The sequence below is a fragment of the Cucumis sativus genome, chromosome 7 (genome assembly GCF_000004075.3).
Source record: "Cucumis sativus cultivar 9930 chromosome 7, Cucumber_9930_V3, whole genome shotgun sequence".
Classification (NCBI taxonomy): Eukaryota; Viridiplantae; Streptophyta; class Magnoliopsida; order Cucurbitales; family Cucurbitaceae; genus Cucumis; species Cucumis sativus.
Genome location: NC_026661.2, coordinates 15,034,701 through 15,055,022, shown reverse-complemented (window position 1 = coordinate 15,055,022; position 20,322 = coordinate 15,034,701). Strand labels below are relative to the sequence as shown.

Here is a 20,322-nt window from a genome sequence, read left to right as displayed (position 1 = left end):
TAATCCGAAGGAGAGTTACCTGAAAAAAAACTAGTACTAGATCGTTACAAAAATATGATACTAACGGCAATATGTTCAGTCAAACATATCTCTAAAAAATTTGCATTAAATCTTGGGAGGAAGCACAACCAGAGGGATATCGAGAGTCGTCCTACTGTTCAATATCTTTGTTAAACTCCTTAAAAAATATATAATTCTTCTTCCCTTCCTCCTTCAACCAAACAAATTCGCCACTTAAGACCATTTTTCTGAAGATCTCTTTTTATCCTTATGAGGGTTGCCCGATGTGGAGTGCAGCAGTGCTCCGGCGAGAGGGAGAGGAATAGTTTAGTGTGAAAGTGAGAACGAAATGGAAAAAGAAGAAGAAATATATTCTTTTAAAAGAATTCTACTTTTTGTTCTTTTTTTAGTGGGGGACATGCATATGTTCCTCATCTCTCCCTTCCCCTTTTGCTCCATATTTATATCAAACACAAGTTTAGTGTATATATTATAAAGAGATTAATTAACGTTCCACGTTCCACCTCCCACTACCCATTAAAGAGGAAATATTTTCATTACATCATCATCAACACGAAGACCTCTAAACACTACATTATAATTGAGTCATGGATTAACACATCTAAGCTGGAACTTGTAAGGGGAAAAAAGGTGAAAGTTGAGGGAGTGAACATAATATAAGAAAGATAATTATAAAAGTCCTACTTTCGTTGAATCCATCATTCTTTAAACCATTGGGCCTAGCATAACTAAGCATTTCAATTGAAGGAAAGAGAGAAACATAAATATATTGACGGTTTATTGGGTGGGTAATATTTATTAATTTTCCCACTTATGAATCAAAAGTTGCGTTTTATCAGGGTTGTTTGCAAGGTAGATTCCATCATCTTTGGCATGCCAATAACATGCAGAATCCAAGCATCTATAATAGAGCCAAATGGAATGTTTTTCTACCCAAAAAGCTTCAAAAGATGCATGTTGTCCATTTGGCTTTTTTAATTGGCACCAAAATAAAGTTGTTTCCCAGAAGTTAATTCTAAAAGACCAATAGTACTCCGAGCCAACATTAACTCTGTGTTCTCCTAAATTATTGTCTTTGGATTGGCAGTGAACAAGCAACTTTTGGTCATGGGTTAGGTCATTCATCACATGGACTGTCCATTTTTCAAAAGCAGCACCCTCCGTTTGCTCTATTCTCCCCACAAACATCAACACAGCCATCAACAAAACTATCATCACCCTGGTCTTCATTTTTTTCACTCCCATTATCATTTTTACTTACTTCTGCTTAGAAATTCATCACTTGCTTTCCCTTTAAATAGGCAAGGAAGCCATAGATGTCAATGTCATAATAACATATTAAACGGCCTTATTTACTATTTTTAAGTAATACAATTAATAGTGTTCAATGGACCATGTATATCCAATATTTTTGTTAACGACAGGAATATAAAACACACAATTAATTGTATTCTTACAAAGTCATTTTTTCTTTTGGAACAAATGTGGTCCTATTATCCATATTATTCTAAATTAAAGTTGGATAATATTATCATATGGCCATAACCTTCTTAGCTTACAAATTTATTCATCAACCTCTCCATCAATCAATCTTCCTGACTTTCTTGTCCCCTCCTCATCTTTAGTCTTGTAACTATTATTTTCACAACTATATAACTAGAGGTCGTAGAGATCATTTGTCGTAAGACAACCACAATCGTGTTCAATTGTCTATTTTTCTCTTTGTGTTGTTTCTTTGTTCTTTATTTTATAACATGTTATCATCACAAGTTTCACCACTTTAGAGATTGTGTAAAAAAAATTAGTTTTATTGAAATTTTCTTTTTAGTTTTGAGGTATTTAGAATCACGTTCATGTACGGTGAATATTTTAATTTTGGTGATTTTGTCATATGTAAGCATTTGGTATATTCATCGATCATTTATCTTCTCACTACCATCATTTATCTTTCTTCAATTTAAACATAAAGTTAAAAAAATATGGGTACTCTACATTAATCATATGTGTAAGTTATGTGTTTGCCAAATTGATTGTTAAAATATATTTAATATTATATTTACAATTGATTTAATCAAATTGTAAAACTCATCCAACGTTTTATATGAACATTGAAACTTAATCTTGAGTCGTGGTTTGAAAAACATTTGTGAATTTTTTAAAGAAAATCTTTTAGAAATGTTACTTTGTGTATTTAATTAAATTAGACCTCTAACACCCAAAAAAATTTAAGAAACTTATCATGGTTGTTACATTAAATGGAATTGGAAGTTATGTAATTTATTTGGTGTTAGATTAATTAAAATTAGAAGTTAAAGAAATTTATTTGGCGTAATGTTTTGCTTTAATTAAATATATATATATGGGGATGTATATATTTAATTAAAGATTTTGGAATTTGGTGAAAAATGTTATTAATTATCACATGAGAGTCCAATATGATTGAGCTATTCGAGAATTAGAACTTTCGAGGATGAAAGTTTCTCAAAAGAGAGAAGACTGTAACGATCCATCTTTTTATACTAAGTCGTGAAATTATTACGTTAGAGAGAAAAAACAATTTTGACAATTCCTTAAAAAGAGAAAAACTAAATTTTCATTAAAAATATCATGAAAACGTGTTGGAGCTGTTTTTACAAATTTTAAAAATAAAAATAAAAATAGATAAAAATGTTTCTTGTTTATCTTCAAGTTTCTCAATCATATTGAATTTGGTTAGGCATATATACTGGTTGAATTCCAAATCTCATTCTCTAAAAATTAACTTTTTAATTAATCAAGCTTATTCATACATGTGCATTGATCTTCATCATAATCTAATTTTTGCATTGGTGATGAGCATTTTATGAATTATGGGTACATATATATAGCTTTTTTAGGAATAAAATTTATATTTGTGAAACTTATATAATCTTATTTTGAATCATAAAAAATAGAAAAGATATTGAAAATCAAATATTTGTAGACTTTAAATTTTTAGTTAAATCTTATATAGATTTGTGAAATATGCTATATCATTTTAGATGCATATTATAACTGTTAGAAAAGTTGTTAAAAATAGTAAATTTGACAAAATATTTGCTAACATATAAAAAAATTTAGATTCTATGAATAATAGACATTGATAGATTGATATGCCTCTATCAGTTGCATTGATAGACAGTAATAGAAGTCTATCAGTTTATATTATTGATAGAATCCAAAATTTTGCAATAGCTTGTAAATATTTTAATTTATTTTGTTATTTTTAAAATGTCTCTTTAGATTAAGGTGATAGATCATGCCTTATTTTACAATATAATTCTTATATTTGAAATATTTGACCGAGGTGTTTTGCTAATAAATTTATATTATCTATTTTTTTAAATACGGTCGTTATATAGATAGAAAATAAAGTTAGGATATTTTTTTTCTTATTTGAACTGCATTCTTTCTTAACAAAAAATTGTGGTAAAATTTCTTTTATTTTTCAAATATGTGAATAAATATTCAATATTCTCTTCTTTTTTTTTTTTTATTTTGTCATCCTTATATTGAAACTTATTTTATTAAAAATACCGTGAAAATTAAGTTAGAACTATTTTTACAAATTTTAAAGATAATAAAAATAAAAGTAGATAAAAATACTCAATTTTGATTCAATACACATGAAGTTGCATAAATAAGTTAGTGCTCATTGTTTTTGTCTTGCACTTGTAGTTTTGCACATATCAAAATATATTTGCTTTTGCAACAACAATTTGAGTGACAGTGATATGAAATCTTTGGACATTTGATCTACGAACCATGTTAAATAACAAGACTCAAAGAACATAACTTCAACAATTCCAAATCCAAAACTTGATTTCAATCCCTAAGAAAGCCTAGATTCAAGTTACTTAGATGTTCTAAGGAACTAAGGATCAAACAAAGTTTTGAAATTTCCATCAACCCTCGATCTTCGAAGTACTCCACAAGCAAAATAAATCAATCCTCACTTGAATGCTCCAAATATTCATAAATTATATCACAAGAACACACAATAACAAGTGGTGATCCCGTAGGATACACATAATCAGTCTAACGCCCCGAAGGACACTCATATCAATCTAGTGCTCTGCAGAAAACACATATCAGTCTAGTGCCCTCGAAGGATGCACAATAGGTTGTGATCCTGTGGGACACCTGCAAGACACACTACCCAATAGAAAAAGCTAACAATTTCCCCTCAGTCCCAATCTAGCATTTTTAATCAGTCAAGCATATTGGCAATTCAAGCCACCATCATTTCATTCTCTCAGTTCAACACATTTACAGTCAATTTATGCAGTCCAACACATGATCAAACATTATCAAAATTGTTCCTCAACGAATTAACTTATACATAAGCATCGCTCTCCTCAATTCAGTCAATTCAATTTAGTTCATTAATCATACCTACAAGACACTACCTATGCCCTAACATAACAACCAACAACCCACAACTTAATCAAGTCATCATAACCAAGTATACGTATCAGTCAGTTCATCTCAATTCAATAAAATTCATACAGCTAAATAGTAATCAATTATAATTTGCATATCAGTCAGTCCATCCGAGTTCAGCGGGATCCACAATACATCTCAATTGCATCATTGAGTCGAGTAGTAGGAACCCTTACCTTAACTTTACTCTAGCCTCTTGATTGAACCTAAGTTTTCCAAAACAACCTAAACATAGATAAATAGAAATCGATCACTCCCACAACAAATTTCATCTATACAATTCGTTCTCTACATAATTTCCACAACTTACCAAAAAAGTGGAGAGTTGAACCCAACCCAACTCATTTGAAATTGAAGGGATTTAGGTGATCTCCACTATTTGCACCTTCAGAAAATCATTTTAAATCAATTTACTAACCCAACAATATTGGTTATTAAAAACAATCACAAAAAACCCTAATTGATTACTATTTAGCAGTTGCAAAAATGACAAAATAAGTTATAGTAATGACAAAATAAGTTATAATAATTAAGTTTATATCACACATATTTTATTATTTGCAAAAATGGCAAAAACGAAGTCCAGCCCACACATCAAAAAGTAAAATATCACAAATGTCATCGTTACTAATATACGTTTGATACACCTTATACACGTCTGATACATCTAATACACCAATTGATACACCTGATACTTTTTTATACACTCAATAAATTTGATTGATACACTTAATACACCTGATACTCTTTGATACACTCGATACCAAAACGTTACTAATATATGTTTGATACACCTGATACACTGCAGATACATTTTGTATACTTCACTTATACAATTGATTGATTAAATGCACTTGATATGCTTGAAGTCCTATTTATACATTTGATATACTATTGACATACACTTGTAAACTCCATTCATATACTTGATAATGATTCACTTTACTGATATTCTTTAACAATATATTGTTGATATACTTGATAATGATATAAAGAGTTACATTATTCATATACTTAATAATACTCTAATCAACTGCATAAAATTTGAAGAAAAAAAAATCACGTAGTAAGTATATTAACGAACTAATACACATATAATATAAGTATATCACAACACTGATATACGAAACTGAGACAAAGTAAAACCAAAAAAATAATATAAGAAAATAAAACAAATCATTTGGAATTAGATTCAACTCAAAATACACATCGAAGAAAGTAAAAAAAATCACAAATAAAGTTAAATTACTCCGATCAACAACTATTATATTATATTTAATATTGCAATTATTGTACTATTGATATTTTAAAATTAGGATTAACACAAAGAATAAATAATTTTTCTAGTATAAGAATAAACAAATAATTAGGGCCTTAAAAAGTAATCAATAATGAGTAAGACATTAAAAAGAGGAAGAAAAATAAGTAATTGAAGGGTAGTTTAGAAATAATATCCAATTTAAGATTGAGAAGTGACAATTTTGCCATGTTTGTAAAATTCTAAAGCAATGTGCTATAATTACTGTATCATATTCTCAAAATGTTATCCTATGCAATTTTCCGATTTTTTATAATAACAATAATAATGAACAATAAGTACTGTTATTACTTCTATTTATCAAATTCTTATTTCTTTTATTTCCCATCAATTTATAATAACATAACACCCAAATCCTTAAAAATTCAATAAAAAAATCGACAACTAAACTATACCTCGAATTCGGGGTGTTACAACGAACAACTATGAAATTTATCGTTTGCATACTTTGCTGTCTGTGTTAATATAATTACAACACTGCAAAATTTCACACTTTTTAGGTCATAAATTATGATTTCAATTATATGTAGTATACATTAAGTCTGTGAGAATGACATTATGATATAAAACTTAGGTCTATACTTGAGGTAATATTCTGGTTGTCCAAACTGCCGATTGAAATTGAGGTAACGTTCTATGTCAATTAGGGCTTGCTTAAGTTATGTCAATTAGGGCTAGTCTCCTAAATTTGAGGGTTGAAAAAAGGTGCAAACTTTGGGTTTGTATGATGAATGGGTGTGGTTTTTCTTTTTTTATAACATTACTCTTAGGGTTTGTTGTACCTCAAATGTAGTGAGATATTGTTGACTCATCACTAATCTTATACAATGTCATAAATATCAGCAGATATCTCTACTCTTTCTCTCTCTCTCTCTCTCCAAGTCTTTTAGCCTTTTAGTTTAGATGAATGTTAGGTGGTGGTTGTCTTTTGTGGTATGATGGGTTTGTTTTACAATTTGCTTAATCAGAATGTCCAAACAATACTTTTTGCAATTTGAAGTTCTGTTCTGTTCTCTGTTATGCTTTCTAAGAATGCTCAGCCTATTACTACCACTACTGCTTCTTCTTTCACTTGCCCTTCACGTGTCCTCTAAAGCTTTTCTCACGCCTTCTCCAATTTTGTTGTCATCTTTGGACTATTCTCTTTCTGTCCTTTTACTTTTGGTTTCTGTTTCTTTTAGCCGACTTAGGTTTATTTTAGTTTTGGAACTTTTAACTCCTTTTACTTTCATTATTATTCATTTCCAAGGGATTGAAATGAATAAAAATTGATAGTATGAAGACTAAAACAAACCATATACGACAAATTTAATTTCTATTACTATAGTATAACTAAAGTTTCCATTTCAACCTATGATGTTTTCAAAATTCTGTTGCAGAAGAGAAACTTTTCTCTCATTTTTAGCATGGTGAAATGATTCAGCTGTCTCATTTAACAAGAAAAGAGGTTTTGATGATTATACTTATTCCTTTAAATGATTAGTTAAGAGAAAATCATCTTATGACTTTGGCTTCATGAACTTTGCAACATATGATATTTGAGATCACAATGTGTTTTTTACTTGTCGAAATAATTTGGTTGCAAAATATTGAGCTTTCAGTTTTATTTATTTTTCCTACACTTCTAATGTTTTAGCTAGACTATGACATTTTTTTTTTTATCACCTTATAGGATGCATCATCCTCATATGATTTTTCTTTAATCCATAAATATCATGTAGGTTCTTGTCAAGTACTTTATGGAGATAAGTCCTACTGCCTATAAATTATTGACTATTATGGAGAGAAGTCCAAAGTAGTTTGTTTGATTTCTTAAGTTGCAAGGACAACTTGTTCTGTTTTGGTCAGTCAGTTTCTGTTTAGTTTAGTTTAGTTTCACATTATTTCACATGACCATAATGACACTGTTCCGTTTTGCTCATTTAGTTTCTATTTAGTTTAGTTTCACATTGTGTTGTAGTTTCTGTTTATTTTGATATTGTTCTACTTAGTTTTATCAAAGGCATTTTAGTTTTGTGTGTGATCTCTACTGTGCTGTAGCTAGTTTCTGTTTCGTGGTAGAAAAGCAGAATTCTACTGTTTGTGCTTTTTTTTTCTCATTCAATTTCAATTTTCTGTTTGAATTTATCTTCTTCCTTTACTTGGCTATTGTTTTTTTTCTTTTTATTTTGCTCATTCCATTTCATTCTTCTGTTTGTTTTTTTTTCTCCAGCTTTGTTCTTCATTTTATGATTGAATAAGTTCTTCATTTTATGATTGAATAAGTTCAAGTTCTGATCTTGTATTACTTTGAATTGTTGTAGTGGTTATTCACCACTTCTAGCTATTAACACATATGATGATACAATTTATTATATTGACTCACTTCGAACAACATCAAGAGTAGACATTAGATATGTAACTGACATGTAAGTAAGTTTTTTTAATATATGATGTTTACCGTCTTAAACTTCACTTCATGGCTAAAGTGTAGTCATTTCTTGCAAATAGGGCTATTACTATCTTTCACTCTCAGAAAACTATTCAATCAAATCGAAAACAGCCAATATGAAAAACAGTGAAGGTAAAATGTAAACATATTTATTCGTTAATGAAAAGTATATGAGCTATTTGTACTATTAAATATATATTATTTTTGGTAATTTATGTATTTACAGTATCTTTTGCAAGTTGGAGTACTTGAATTAATGTGGGTACTATGTGATGAGATACATGAGAGATATAATCCATAATGGGAGCATAGTAGTCACAGATACGGTATATGTTGTGTTTAAATGATGATTATTACAATTATATTTTCTACCGTTCAAGTAATTTAAGTATTAACTTTAATATTTTTGGTTTCATATCAGATTGATACAAAGAGTTCATATAGTCAATTCGAGTTGGATGAAGTGCGCATGGAACTTGCTGATTTTTTGAATGGCCACATTTGATTTTATGGTGATTAAATATATTTTTGGTTAGACAGACAAGTTTTTGTTGATACTGGATATATATAGGTGTGATATTTTGTTGATATACTTGGATATATCTAGGTGAATTAGTTCAGTTGATATTTTTGTTGATTCACCTATAGTTAGGTTGTTTTGTTAGAAATATTAGGCTAACTATACATGTATATGTAATATGGTTCCCATTGATATTATATATGTTAAAATATTATTAAACGTTCTTTGATGAAAATTAAAATTAGTCCATTCAATTGTTCAACAAATGTGATCTCTTGCATTACTTATATAAATTCGACTTCAAAACAGGTGCACGAAACATTATGAAGATATTTTAAAATATATAATTTTTTTTAAAAAAAAAACTTGACTTGCAAAACATGTCAAGAATACATACATTCTTGACATGCAAAAAATGTCAAGACTTCACATGTACTTGACGTTTATAAACTGTCAAGGTATAACACTACTTCACGTTTAAAATATTAGTTATATGGATATGAAGTTTTGATCAAGTAACTTGAAAACACATAACATCTCAGTTATGACATGAGGCATTACATGAAAGGTGTGTGCAGATTCAACTAAAGATTTGTATATTTGGATGTTACGTTAAATTACACTACTTTCTCAAGAATGATCCTCAAGGAATTATGGCAAATAATTCTTTTATGTGAAAGAGAACGTGGGCACACTCTCGTACTATTGCTATTAGCAAAGTTGTCTGAAGTTATTAGAGCTAGCAGGAATACCAATATTATGACATGTGACAAATTCCTTGAATTTTTTAATTAAGGATTATCGTGTTCTTGGATTCTTAATTTGTTACATTAGCTAATCTGTAAAAGATGGCGATTCTTGGTAAGTTCTAGAGAAAAAGAGTTGAATTTTATAGGATTTTAACCAGAAGGTGAACTTAGAAGAGAAGAGGTGGACTTGGTGAAAAGTTTTAACTTAAGCCCTAGTTATTTATTAACACTATACCCTTGACCAAAAAGACTTAAACTTACCGTAACTTTTGTATTCCATGTGTTGGTTGGCCATATTTTTGTTTGTCTTGGTCTTGGTACTTTCATTTTTTTTTTTTTTAATGAAATCTAGTCTTATAAGAAAATAAAATTTTAGTGATTTAGGTCGCACATCAACCGTTTCTATGTATTCTTATCAGTGATCCTACTCGACTACTTTCTATCTGTTATTTTAGGATGTGAGATCGAGATGGACGACAAAGTTTCTGTGATCCATCAATTTATTTGATGTAATATATCTTTTGTTTTGTCAATTCTGTTACTGAAAAGACGAGGATGAAAATGAAATGTTTTTCGTTCACTCTATGTTGTGATCTCGTTTTTGTTTTGGTTTTTAATCTCTTTCCCTATTAATTAGTTGAACAATACTTTTGAATTTTGTTGTTTGTTTCTTTATGTTTTCTCAAATCAAATTGTATTCTAAAGTGTTAAAACTATATTTTAATCTTAAGTGTTGAATTAGACATTTTGCTGAAAACTCTATTTTATTCTTATATTCTTATATTTGTAGCTCATTTGTAGTTTACTGCTTTTATTACGAAAATTTAGACAATACAGCAGAGTGTAGATGTCATGGTTTAAAGTAGTTGAAAAGGAAATTCTAGTTTTAATTAGTTGTAAGAATGTCGTAATATGGTTCTATGTGTGCTATATTTGTTTTGCAATATAAGAACATTAGGATTTCAAAGTCTGTCAACAATATTGTTGACAGGTTTTTAATTATAGTAAAGATGCATATTAAAATATGTGGTCTTTAGGTTTCAAGTCGAGTAAAAATAATAGAAAATGCAGAAATGTGCTATTATCCTTAGTGTTTCATCTACTATTATTCTCAAAGTATTTGTATATGTTATTGATTATTTCATTTTACATAATAATATGTCACGAATCCAATAAAGGATTGTCGAGTAACTTGTTAAGATTTACTTTTCAGGAAGTACATTATGGTACAATACTAAAATAAAGGTATAGTTGGTCTAATGTTAGTGTTCTATGATCATACGTACTACTAAAATTTATTTTTGCTTCAGGATGAAAAGATGGAGATGCAAGGGTGAGCAGTTCAAAGACGCGTTCAACAAAGGTTCTTCGGCACTCACCATGACAAAGGTATCATTCATTTTTGCCATTTGAGTAAACATATCGACTTTAGCATTCCTCTAGATGTGTAATCATTCACATATGAATCCACCTCTTCCAAATCCTAAACATTCTTGTGCTCTTTTTACTGTTATATAAGACACTAGCGAACACTTGATATTGCATATGGAAATTGTTTGCTTGGAACTCTCCTGTCTCATAGTTATTGTATAGTATGGCGACGATGACCCAATGACAACGATGATCCGAACAGCTGACTGCGAGTTTGACGTGAACAACTCAGCAAGCTTGGTAAGTTTTTGGATATATGATATTATTACTTGTCATTGTTTTGGAAATTGTTTCTTTCCTCTTGTCATTGTTTTGGAATTTTTCTTTTTTTTTGATTGATTTGTTTTCTTTGGGGCTTTAGAGGTGAGATCATGTGGAGATTTTTTAAAATGTTGACATTTTCCATATGCTTTTGTTCCTAATTTTTGTGAAGTTCAGTAGATAAAAAACTCATTTTTGATCCTTGAAATCTCTTGAAGGTTCTTTCTAATTGTTCCTCACACTTGAACTTTTGTTTGTAGCTTTGGACTTTATTTCACATACTTTTTCGAATGTTTTGTAGTTTGGTTTGATGTCATTTTCAGTAGTTTTAACTTGTTTTGATAGTTAAAGTAGCATTAAGAGATGTTTTGGATACTTACACGCTTTTAGTAAAACTGTTTTTGTTATTTGATGTAATTTGTGTAACGACCCAACTCTTTATACTAGGCAGAGGTCATTGTTATTCAAATAAATAACAATTTTGACATTTAAACGAAAAGGAAGAAAATTAAATCCTAAAGGGGTGTTTAGGAAAGGAAAAGAAAATGAGGGGAAATGATCAATAAGGAAGAGTGGAATTATGAAAAGAAAATGATTATTTATAATCCTTATTTGGAGAAAGGATTAAGGAGGATTATTTATAATCCTTGTGTGGAGAAGGAATAAGTGGGAGAATGATAGGGGATTGTTTATAACTCTTATTTGGGAAAAAGATTATGATAAAAAAAGATATAATTATTTTTTTCTAAGGTATGAAAATCTTGTTTTTTTCGTGAACTCAATACAAAATAAAAAATGTGTAAATATTTTTTGCATTTGTGTAAAGTTTTTTTTGTTGTTCGTACCGTACAACTTTTGCAACGAAAAATCGTATTCAAATTCATTTTTTAGTTAAGTGTATCAAATTATTTTGTATAAATGTTGTTTTTTACTTTAACATACACCCAATACACTCTCAAAAGTGAAGTTTTTTTTTTTTTTAAGTAGTTTGTTTTCCTTATTTTTTTACATTAAATACAATACACAAAACAAATTGTATTATTCTTTTTTTTGCCTTGTGTAAAGTATATTTTTGAAATTTGTACCATAAATCCAATTGACAAAGAAATTGTATTTTTTTGTTTTTCATGTGTTCAATTTGATTTATAAATTCATATAATAAAAAATATGTTCTCTTTTTCTTTTTTTTGCATTTTCAAAGGTTTGGAGAAGAAATAAGTGAGAATGATCATGACAATAAAAGTTTATTATTGTTATTATTATTATTCTACTTCGTAATCTTGTATTTTTTTAATAAAAAATGTGTAGTAAATCCAATACACAATATTCATATATTTTTAGTTTACTGAAATTTAGATTTTTTTTTTTATTGGAAAACATGTTTCATTAGTTTTTATAAATACGATGTTAATTTTGAATGTTTTGTAAGTAAGCTTTCCGTGCCAATAAATTAATTTGTGTTACGCGTGCAAAAGAAATTATATCTATTTTTTAAAATTTATGTTGCAAGTGCAATATTGAAAAATTTCATATCGTTAACAATCAATTTAAACAAACGAGAATGAACATAATAGAATTAAAATGAAATATATATATTTTTTATTTGGAATGCAATTAAAACTATTTTAAGAAAACCAACAATGAATATGATTTCGTAAAGTTATTAAAGAAACGAGTTAAAAGTGACATAGAAGAGGGTGTACAATGTCAGTTTTAAATTGACATTGAAAAGATTGTACAATATTGGTTAGAAATGAAACTTGAATGTGATAAGAGTTGAAATTTTGTTAATCTATAATGTTGGTTGACCGACATTATAGATAACCGACATCATAGACCTTTTATAACATGATCTTCAACGTCAACTAAACCTAACATTAAACTAATATAATGTTAGTTTTAAATTGACATTAAAGCCTTGATTTGTACTAATGTAAGTTTGAGCAAATGACTTTAAAATTTAATCCTCATTTATTTATAAGCCTTGGCTATGCAAACTAACAAGAATTTGACGCTTCAAATTCCATTAAGTTTGAAGTGGAAACTCACCACAATCCATTCAAGATGAAAATTAAAGTTCGATAAATTCACTAGGTTGATGTTGGATTTTTTTCACTATCAAAATATTATGTAGTTATATGAAGTTTGTAATTTAATTAATCTAATTAATTAATTTACAATATATCTATACAATATAAAGTCATAAAATATAATAAGAATTAATTAATTAAAGCATTTAATTAATTAAATTTGTTATTCAATATTAAATTATTATTGTATTCAATAATCTCGATCAACCCGAGAATTAACACAACTTACTTATGAATCCATTTGTGAACAAATTCATCAAAATTAGTGAGCATGTTTTTCAAATAAATTCCATCGTCCTTAGCAATCCAAATACAAGTTCCTAATTGATTTCCGCATCTATCACGAAGCCAAATGTTCTTCGACTCAGGCCAAAAGCTTTCAAAAGCGACATACGCATCCCATTTTTCCAATCTACACCAAAACAAGGTTGTTCCCCAAAAGTTTTCTTCAAAGTTCCATTGGAATTCATCCCCATGGTTAACCAAATGATGATATCCCAAATCATTGTCCTTGGATTGACAATGCACATCCAAACTTTGGTAGCTTAGTCCATTTACCACGTGAACAAAATATCTAGAAGCTTGTTGCAGAGGTTTTGCCAACCTTGGACCCTCAACCAAAACCATTGTGGCAAGCCACCAAACGATCACATCCCTCATCATCATTTTATTTTTAACCAATCACACTTTTTTGTATCTATTTATTTGTTACAATTGATGTCATGGCATGTACATATGTGGGTATAAATATACATACTTATACCACGTGGCAAGAAATGGAAGAAATGGAATGGTAGGATTTTTAATTAAAAAATTAATCTCTTGCCTAATTTTGAATTGTGCACAAAATAAATGTCCTCTTCAATAAGGACAAGATATTAATGCATTAATATTAGATATCTATTATTAACCATTCGTGTATTTGGGTTGAGAGAATAATTTATTTATTGTCAAGTATAGAAGGTATATGACTTCATCATAAATTATTTCAAACAAATTAGCAAAAAACAATTAACATAAACTTCTACCATTAGTAGCACGGTCATTTGTCTCTATCCTAATTAGGTAAAATTATTTTAAATAATAGAATTACTAATAATATTTATAAATTAGCAAACTCTCGTTAACATTGATACATATGGATAGATATATATTGTATCTATTGTCTATTAGTGATATTTTGTTATATTTGTAAATATTTTGATTAATTTTTTTATGTAATTGAAAACGACTAATTTTTATTAATTTTTAACTTAGCCTTGAGTAAGTTTAAATTAGGGGCACTTGCAAAAATAGAAAAATAAGTTATAATAATTAAGTTCATGACACACACATTTTATTATTTGCAAAAATGACAAAAGCAAAACTCAACCCACACATCAAAAGGTAAAATGTCACAAATGCCCTCGTTACTAATATACGTTTGATACACCTTATACACATTGATACCCCTTGATACACCTGATACATTTAATTGATATACTTGATGCATCTAATACTCTTTGATACACTTGATATCTTTTGATACACACCTAAAACATTACTAATATATGTTTGATACACCTGATATATTGCAGATACAATTGATTGATTAAATGCATTTGATATGCTTGAAGTCCTACTTATACAATTGATATACACTTTTAAACTTGCTTGATAATGATTCACTTTATTGATATGCTTTAACAATATATTTTTTATATACTTGATAACGATACACTGAGTTACATCATTCATATACTTAATAATACTCTAATTAATTGAATAAAATTTGAAAAAACGAAAATCACGTAATAAGTATACTAACCAACTAATACATATAATATAAGTATATCACAATACTGATATACGAAACTGAGACAAAGTAAAATAAAAAAATTAATGTAAAAAAAAAAACAAAATCATCTGGAATCAAATTCAACTCAAAATACACATCGAAGAAAGTAAAAAAAAAAAAATCACAAATGAAGTTTAAATACTCTGATCAACAACCATTATATTATATTTCATATTGCAGTTATTGTATTATTGATATTTTAAAATTAAGATTAAAACCGAAAGAATAAATAACTTTTATAGTATAAGAATAAACAAATAATTAGGGCTTTAAAAAATTTAAGAATAAATAAATAATGAGTAGGACATTAAAAAGATGAAGATAAATAAGTTATTAAAAAATAGTTTATGAATAATAACAAATTTAAGAGGAAGAAGTGAAAATTTTGCTATGTTTGCAAAATTCTAAAACAATGTGCTAAAATTGGTATACTATATTCTTAAAATGCTACCCTGTGCAATTTTCCTTTAAATTAAATCATTTTTCTTGATTTAGGAAAGTTGTAATAAACATAATTATTTTGCAAAGGTATGTTTGATGTTTTAAGTATTGGAAAGGTAATTATAATGGATAATAATTTTAAGAATAATAATTAAGTATATAATAACATCTTACAAAAATTGTAAATATAACAAAGTTTATTGGTGATAGACTCTTATTGCTAGTAGATTCCTATGATCTATCAGTCATAGATCAATATTTGTAACATGATCAATTACTGATATATAGACTTCTATTATTGATAAATTTTTATAAATTTTACTATATTTACAATTTTCTAATTTTCTTAAAATGTTATTATATATGTTAATATTTTGAATCTAATTGCTATATATATTTGCAAATCTCTATTGCAAATATAACCGAGAAATCAAGTTCTCATTTTCCTTCTTTCCATATACTCTTACTCTTGCAACAAACTTAGAACAAAATACCTATTTTTATCATTTCATTGTCTTTTCTCTCCTTTTCTTCATTGTCTACCATTTTTTTTTTCGAAAGGAGGGTCTATCTCCATTGTCTCCCAAGATTTTTCTTCTCTTTCAACATCAATATATACACAAAGCTTTCAAAATTTAACGATCGAGGGACGTTTTGTATGTTACGAAAGATCATAGAGTTGTCCAAAAATATCTGAAAGGAAGATATGCTCACTTAAGTACACATAAAATAGATAATTAAAAAGAAACGAATCATACCAAAAAGAAATTAAACAATGTATAAAACTTATATTTAATTTACACAAACTACCAAAGCATGGAAGGCTTAGAATCATGTTGTGTTAAATCTGCTTACTAGGCGTTCAACGTGTTATCTCGTAGGAAGATATACATTGCGTGTGTTGGCGGTCACGTCTCGATAGAATCACATAAAGTGATTTTTTTTGGAGAGTGAATGATATTATTAGAGTCAATATATCTTACTAAAGTGTTGAATTTTATTTATTTATATAGAAGAGAAGGGAGAAAAAGAAATAGAGAAGTAAGAGTGTGTTAATGACACATACTATATAACAACAACGATAGTTTTTAACTCTTTTCAGAAATATTAAACTTTTTAAAACTTAGAATGTTCAAGGACATACATTTTCAACGTTTGAGTGTGTTAATAGTCAAATACATTTTTTTATTTGACTAGTTATTATTAATTTCAGTAAGCATTAGGTAGAAATTTTTATTTATATTGTGTAATTTTATAGTTTAACTTAAAATTTTTATTTTTATTTTGAATTGATAAGAAAATTGGTGTAAATTTTGGATCAATGTTAATATTATTTTTTTTTTCAGTTAAAGGGTATTTATGAAGAATTTAAAAAGTTTAGGGATATTTTTAATCCAATAATTTTAAAGATTTTCATCCAAAACTAACAATGGTAATTTTGAATATTATTTATAATTTAAACCTTAAATACGTAATTACGCATGTAGTGTTGCATAAATCATTGAATTACGAAGGTTCTGCATGAGTGAAACACAGCTCAAATGCAATCAAGTTCCTTTTTATTTATTTTTTATACTATGCTTTTTTATTAAAAAAGAAAAGGAAAATGGAGACAACCAAAAATCATTAAAGCTAAATGAAAAAGTTGTCTTTAAACGTAAAAATGAAACGTTCAAAATGTCCCCTATCTTACATATCTTGAAACTCAAAACGCATTGGGCAATTTTTATATAACGCTTACATTAAGGCACAAAGGATAATTAACATTTAACACACCATGCCTTTCACTTGTACTCTAATTTGATATAAGTGCATTGTACATCATGAATTATTAATTACTTTCCCTTTGTCATCTTATTCATAAATAGCTTTATATGGGATGCTGTGTATTATTACTGATTATTATTTTCTTTTAAAAAACATTAATCAAAACATAAATAATGTCATTTAATTCATGCATCAGTTCAACATCTATAAATATAAACAGTATATAGGAGCACATTGTAGATTTATATCAAACAAACACACTCTGAAAGAAAATTTAATTCAAAGCAAAATAGGAACAATGCATTTGGCGGTGGTTCCCTTACTTGTTGTGTTGGTGGCTATGTTGGTCGTTCAGCCGTGCATGGCGGTTCCAATACCACACCCAAGGTGGCACATTCATGTGGTAAATGGCTTGAGCAATGAAACTCTATTGGTGCATTGTAAGTCTGGAGACGATGATTTGGGAATCCAACATTTGGTTAGAGGAGCGGAATTTCATTGGACTTTTAGGGTTAGCTTGTTTGGAAGGACGTTGTTTTGGTGCTACCTCGAGAAGCCAAATTTCAGTGTCTCGTTTGAATCTTTTTGGGTTGAAAAACATGTTTGGCTCAATTCTAGGTGCTACGACAAAAATTGCATTTGGATTGCTAAAGATGATGGAATTTACCTACGAAATAATCCTGTAAATATTGATGAACGTGTGCATAACTGGAACAAACTTGCTTGAGTATTTTGTAACTTTACACCTATATTATAAAACTATATCTATTAAATAAAACACATTGAGATACCTTGTCTTTTTTAATTTTTTCTATACCTTCAAGTTATTATTAGACAACGATATAAAAGTCTTCTTTGTTTTAAAGCTCTCATTTATGTTTCCAATGATTCTAAATCATCATGATGTATATATATAAAGAAGTCTCTCACTATATGTTTGTCGATACAAGTGTCCAGTCAATTAGTTAAATAAATTGTCAATTGAAAATAATGAAAAAAATTTGGAAATAATATAAATACGATAACTATAATGTTAGAAATACAGATATTGCTATGAAAAGTGGCATGTCCATGGGTGTATGTTACTAAGACATAATTCAAATAATTCAAATAAGCTAAGGTTCAATGTTAAATTTGGCTATTTAAGTTTTTGTTATCCCTAAACATTAGATGTGCCTATTAAAATTTCCAAATAAACTTCCTATTTTGTATGCAATACAGATATGTATAATTACTTTTTAAAGAAGGAAATCTAAAGAAAAAAAAAAAAAAAGAAAGAAAAACCAAATCAAATGTTCTATTATATATAAGTTTAAGGGTTTTTTAAAAAATAGAAGCGAAAATATTTAGACTCTATAAAATAATTTTTTTAAAAAAGAAAAAAGCACAAAAGCCCACAACGTTAAATAACAAAAATACTATCGTGATTGATCAGTCACACGCGTGAAAAAATATTATTGTACCCAGTCTAAACGCAACCTTAGTGAAGAAAGAACCTGAAGTGTGTAAGTCTTTTGATTGGGGTTGTTTGTATTTGTTGTTTACTTTTCAGTGAAGAAAAGTGCTGATGTTCTAATATTTGAGGATCAAGCTATGAAGAAATAAAGAACATCTATTTAGATGATGAACATGATTTAAGGGGAGTTCCTTCAGTGCACTATCTTAATTGGTTGATTGATGAGAAACTCGATTAAGGGGGAAATTTTGGTTTAGCCAATTCATCTGTAAAATAGATTAATGATAGATTTACTTATTGTAATATTGTATCACTTATAGTACTAAGTGAAGAACAAATGTTTTAAACTTTGTACTGCAAATCATAAGATTGTGTTTATGATTTATATATCAAAGAAATAAAATCTCTGATCTTGGGTCAATGACTCCCAGACGTAGATGCTATTTTATCGAATTGAGCTAATAACGTCTTGCGTTCCTACCGTCTCTACTTATTATTTCGTGTGTTCTATCATCTACTATTAACTATGGGATCTTTTTTAGAATTGTTGCTTATTCTTTCATTGTTTTATCACTCTTAAATATTTTTTCGCAGTCGTAGAAGTTTTTAATGAGCTAGTTGCAAAATGGGCAAAACAATTTATCAAAATGGAAGTTGTGTAGTTGTAGAGAGGGATTTTGCCATTAGAGATGGAGAAAAAAGGTATCAAGTGTATCAAATCTAGTGTATCAAGTATATATTTGTAAAGTTATCATGTGTAAATAAGTAGTGTATCAAATGTAGCGTAAATCAAGTGTATTAGATAAATGTATCAGGTATATTACATGTACCAAGTGTATTAGATGTATGATAAAAAATAATAATCAATTTACCGATGAATAGCTAACGCATCGCCAAAATGATGATTGGGAGAGAGAACACAACCATTAATGGATTATGGTAATAAGAGACGATAAAAGTTACAATTTAGGACAGAAACAGACTTATAAAGTACCTATGTTTTTTCACTCAACGTCAAATTGCAAGTCTGTAATGAAATAAAAAGCATTTTTCACCAAAGAAGAAGTTAGCAAATCGTACAGTTTCGTGGAAGAAGAATATGGAAGAAGACCAAATCATAACATGAGAAGCGGTTCGCTAGATGACAAGAATGGTAGTCGAAGATGATGTGACATGTCATAGACAACTTTCAGTGTACAACGCTGAAATGTTCAAAAGAATAAAAGGTTTCCTACCAAAAGTTGTCTAGAAAAAGTCTCCTTCTTCACTAAAGAAAGAGAGATATGAATGGACCACAAAGATGCTCAAATGAGCCTTTAAGTGCCTGAACAGGCCAATACCTAAATAGAGAGAGGAAAATGAGTAGCCTTTTCGCTGACCGTAAAATCCATATTCTTCTTCTTCGGTCAAATTGTATAGTGAGAGCTTAACTTTCAAGTGGAGAAGATTTCATATTTCATGCTTGTGTTGGAATTTATATCCTAAAACTCATAGATTTTAAATATAATTCATTGACCGCTGTTAATAAAGTGTTATTAT

General features: G+C 28.5%; 2 protein-coding genes across 2 annotated transcripts; one reads left to right on the top strand and one right to left on the bottom strand.

Annotated features, from left to right (window-relative positions):
* Nucleotides 1-13,507: 13,507 nt before the first annotated feature.
* On the bottom strand, nucleotides 13,508-13,909 carry LOC101204770 (S-protein homolog 74). Its single transcript, XM_004139673.2, has one exon. It carries the CDS (start codon nucleotides 13,907-13,909, stop codon nucleotides 13,508-13,510), a length of 402 nt encoding a protein of 133 aa, XP_004139721.2.
* Nucleotides 13,910-17,625: 3,716 nt separating this feature from the next.
* Nucleotides 17,626-18,054, top strand: LOC101205020 (S-protein homolog 1-like). The gene has a single exon (XM_004139674.1). The coding sequence runs from the start codon at nucleotides 17,626-17,628 to the stop codon at nucleotides 18,052-18,054; it is 429 nt and encodes a 142-aa protein (XP_004139722.1).
* Nucleotides 18,055-20,322: the final 2,268 nt, after the last annotated feature.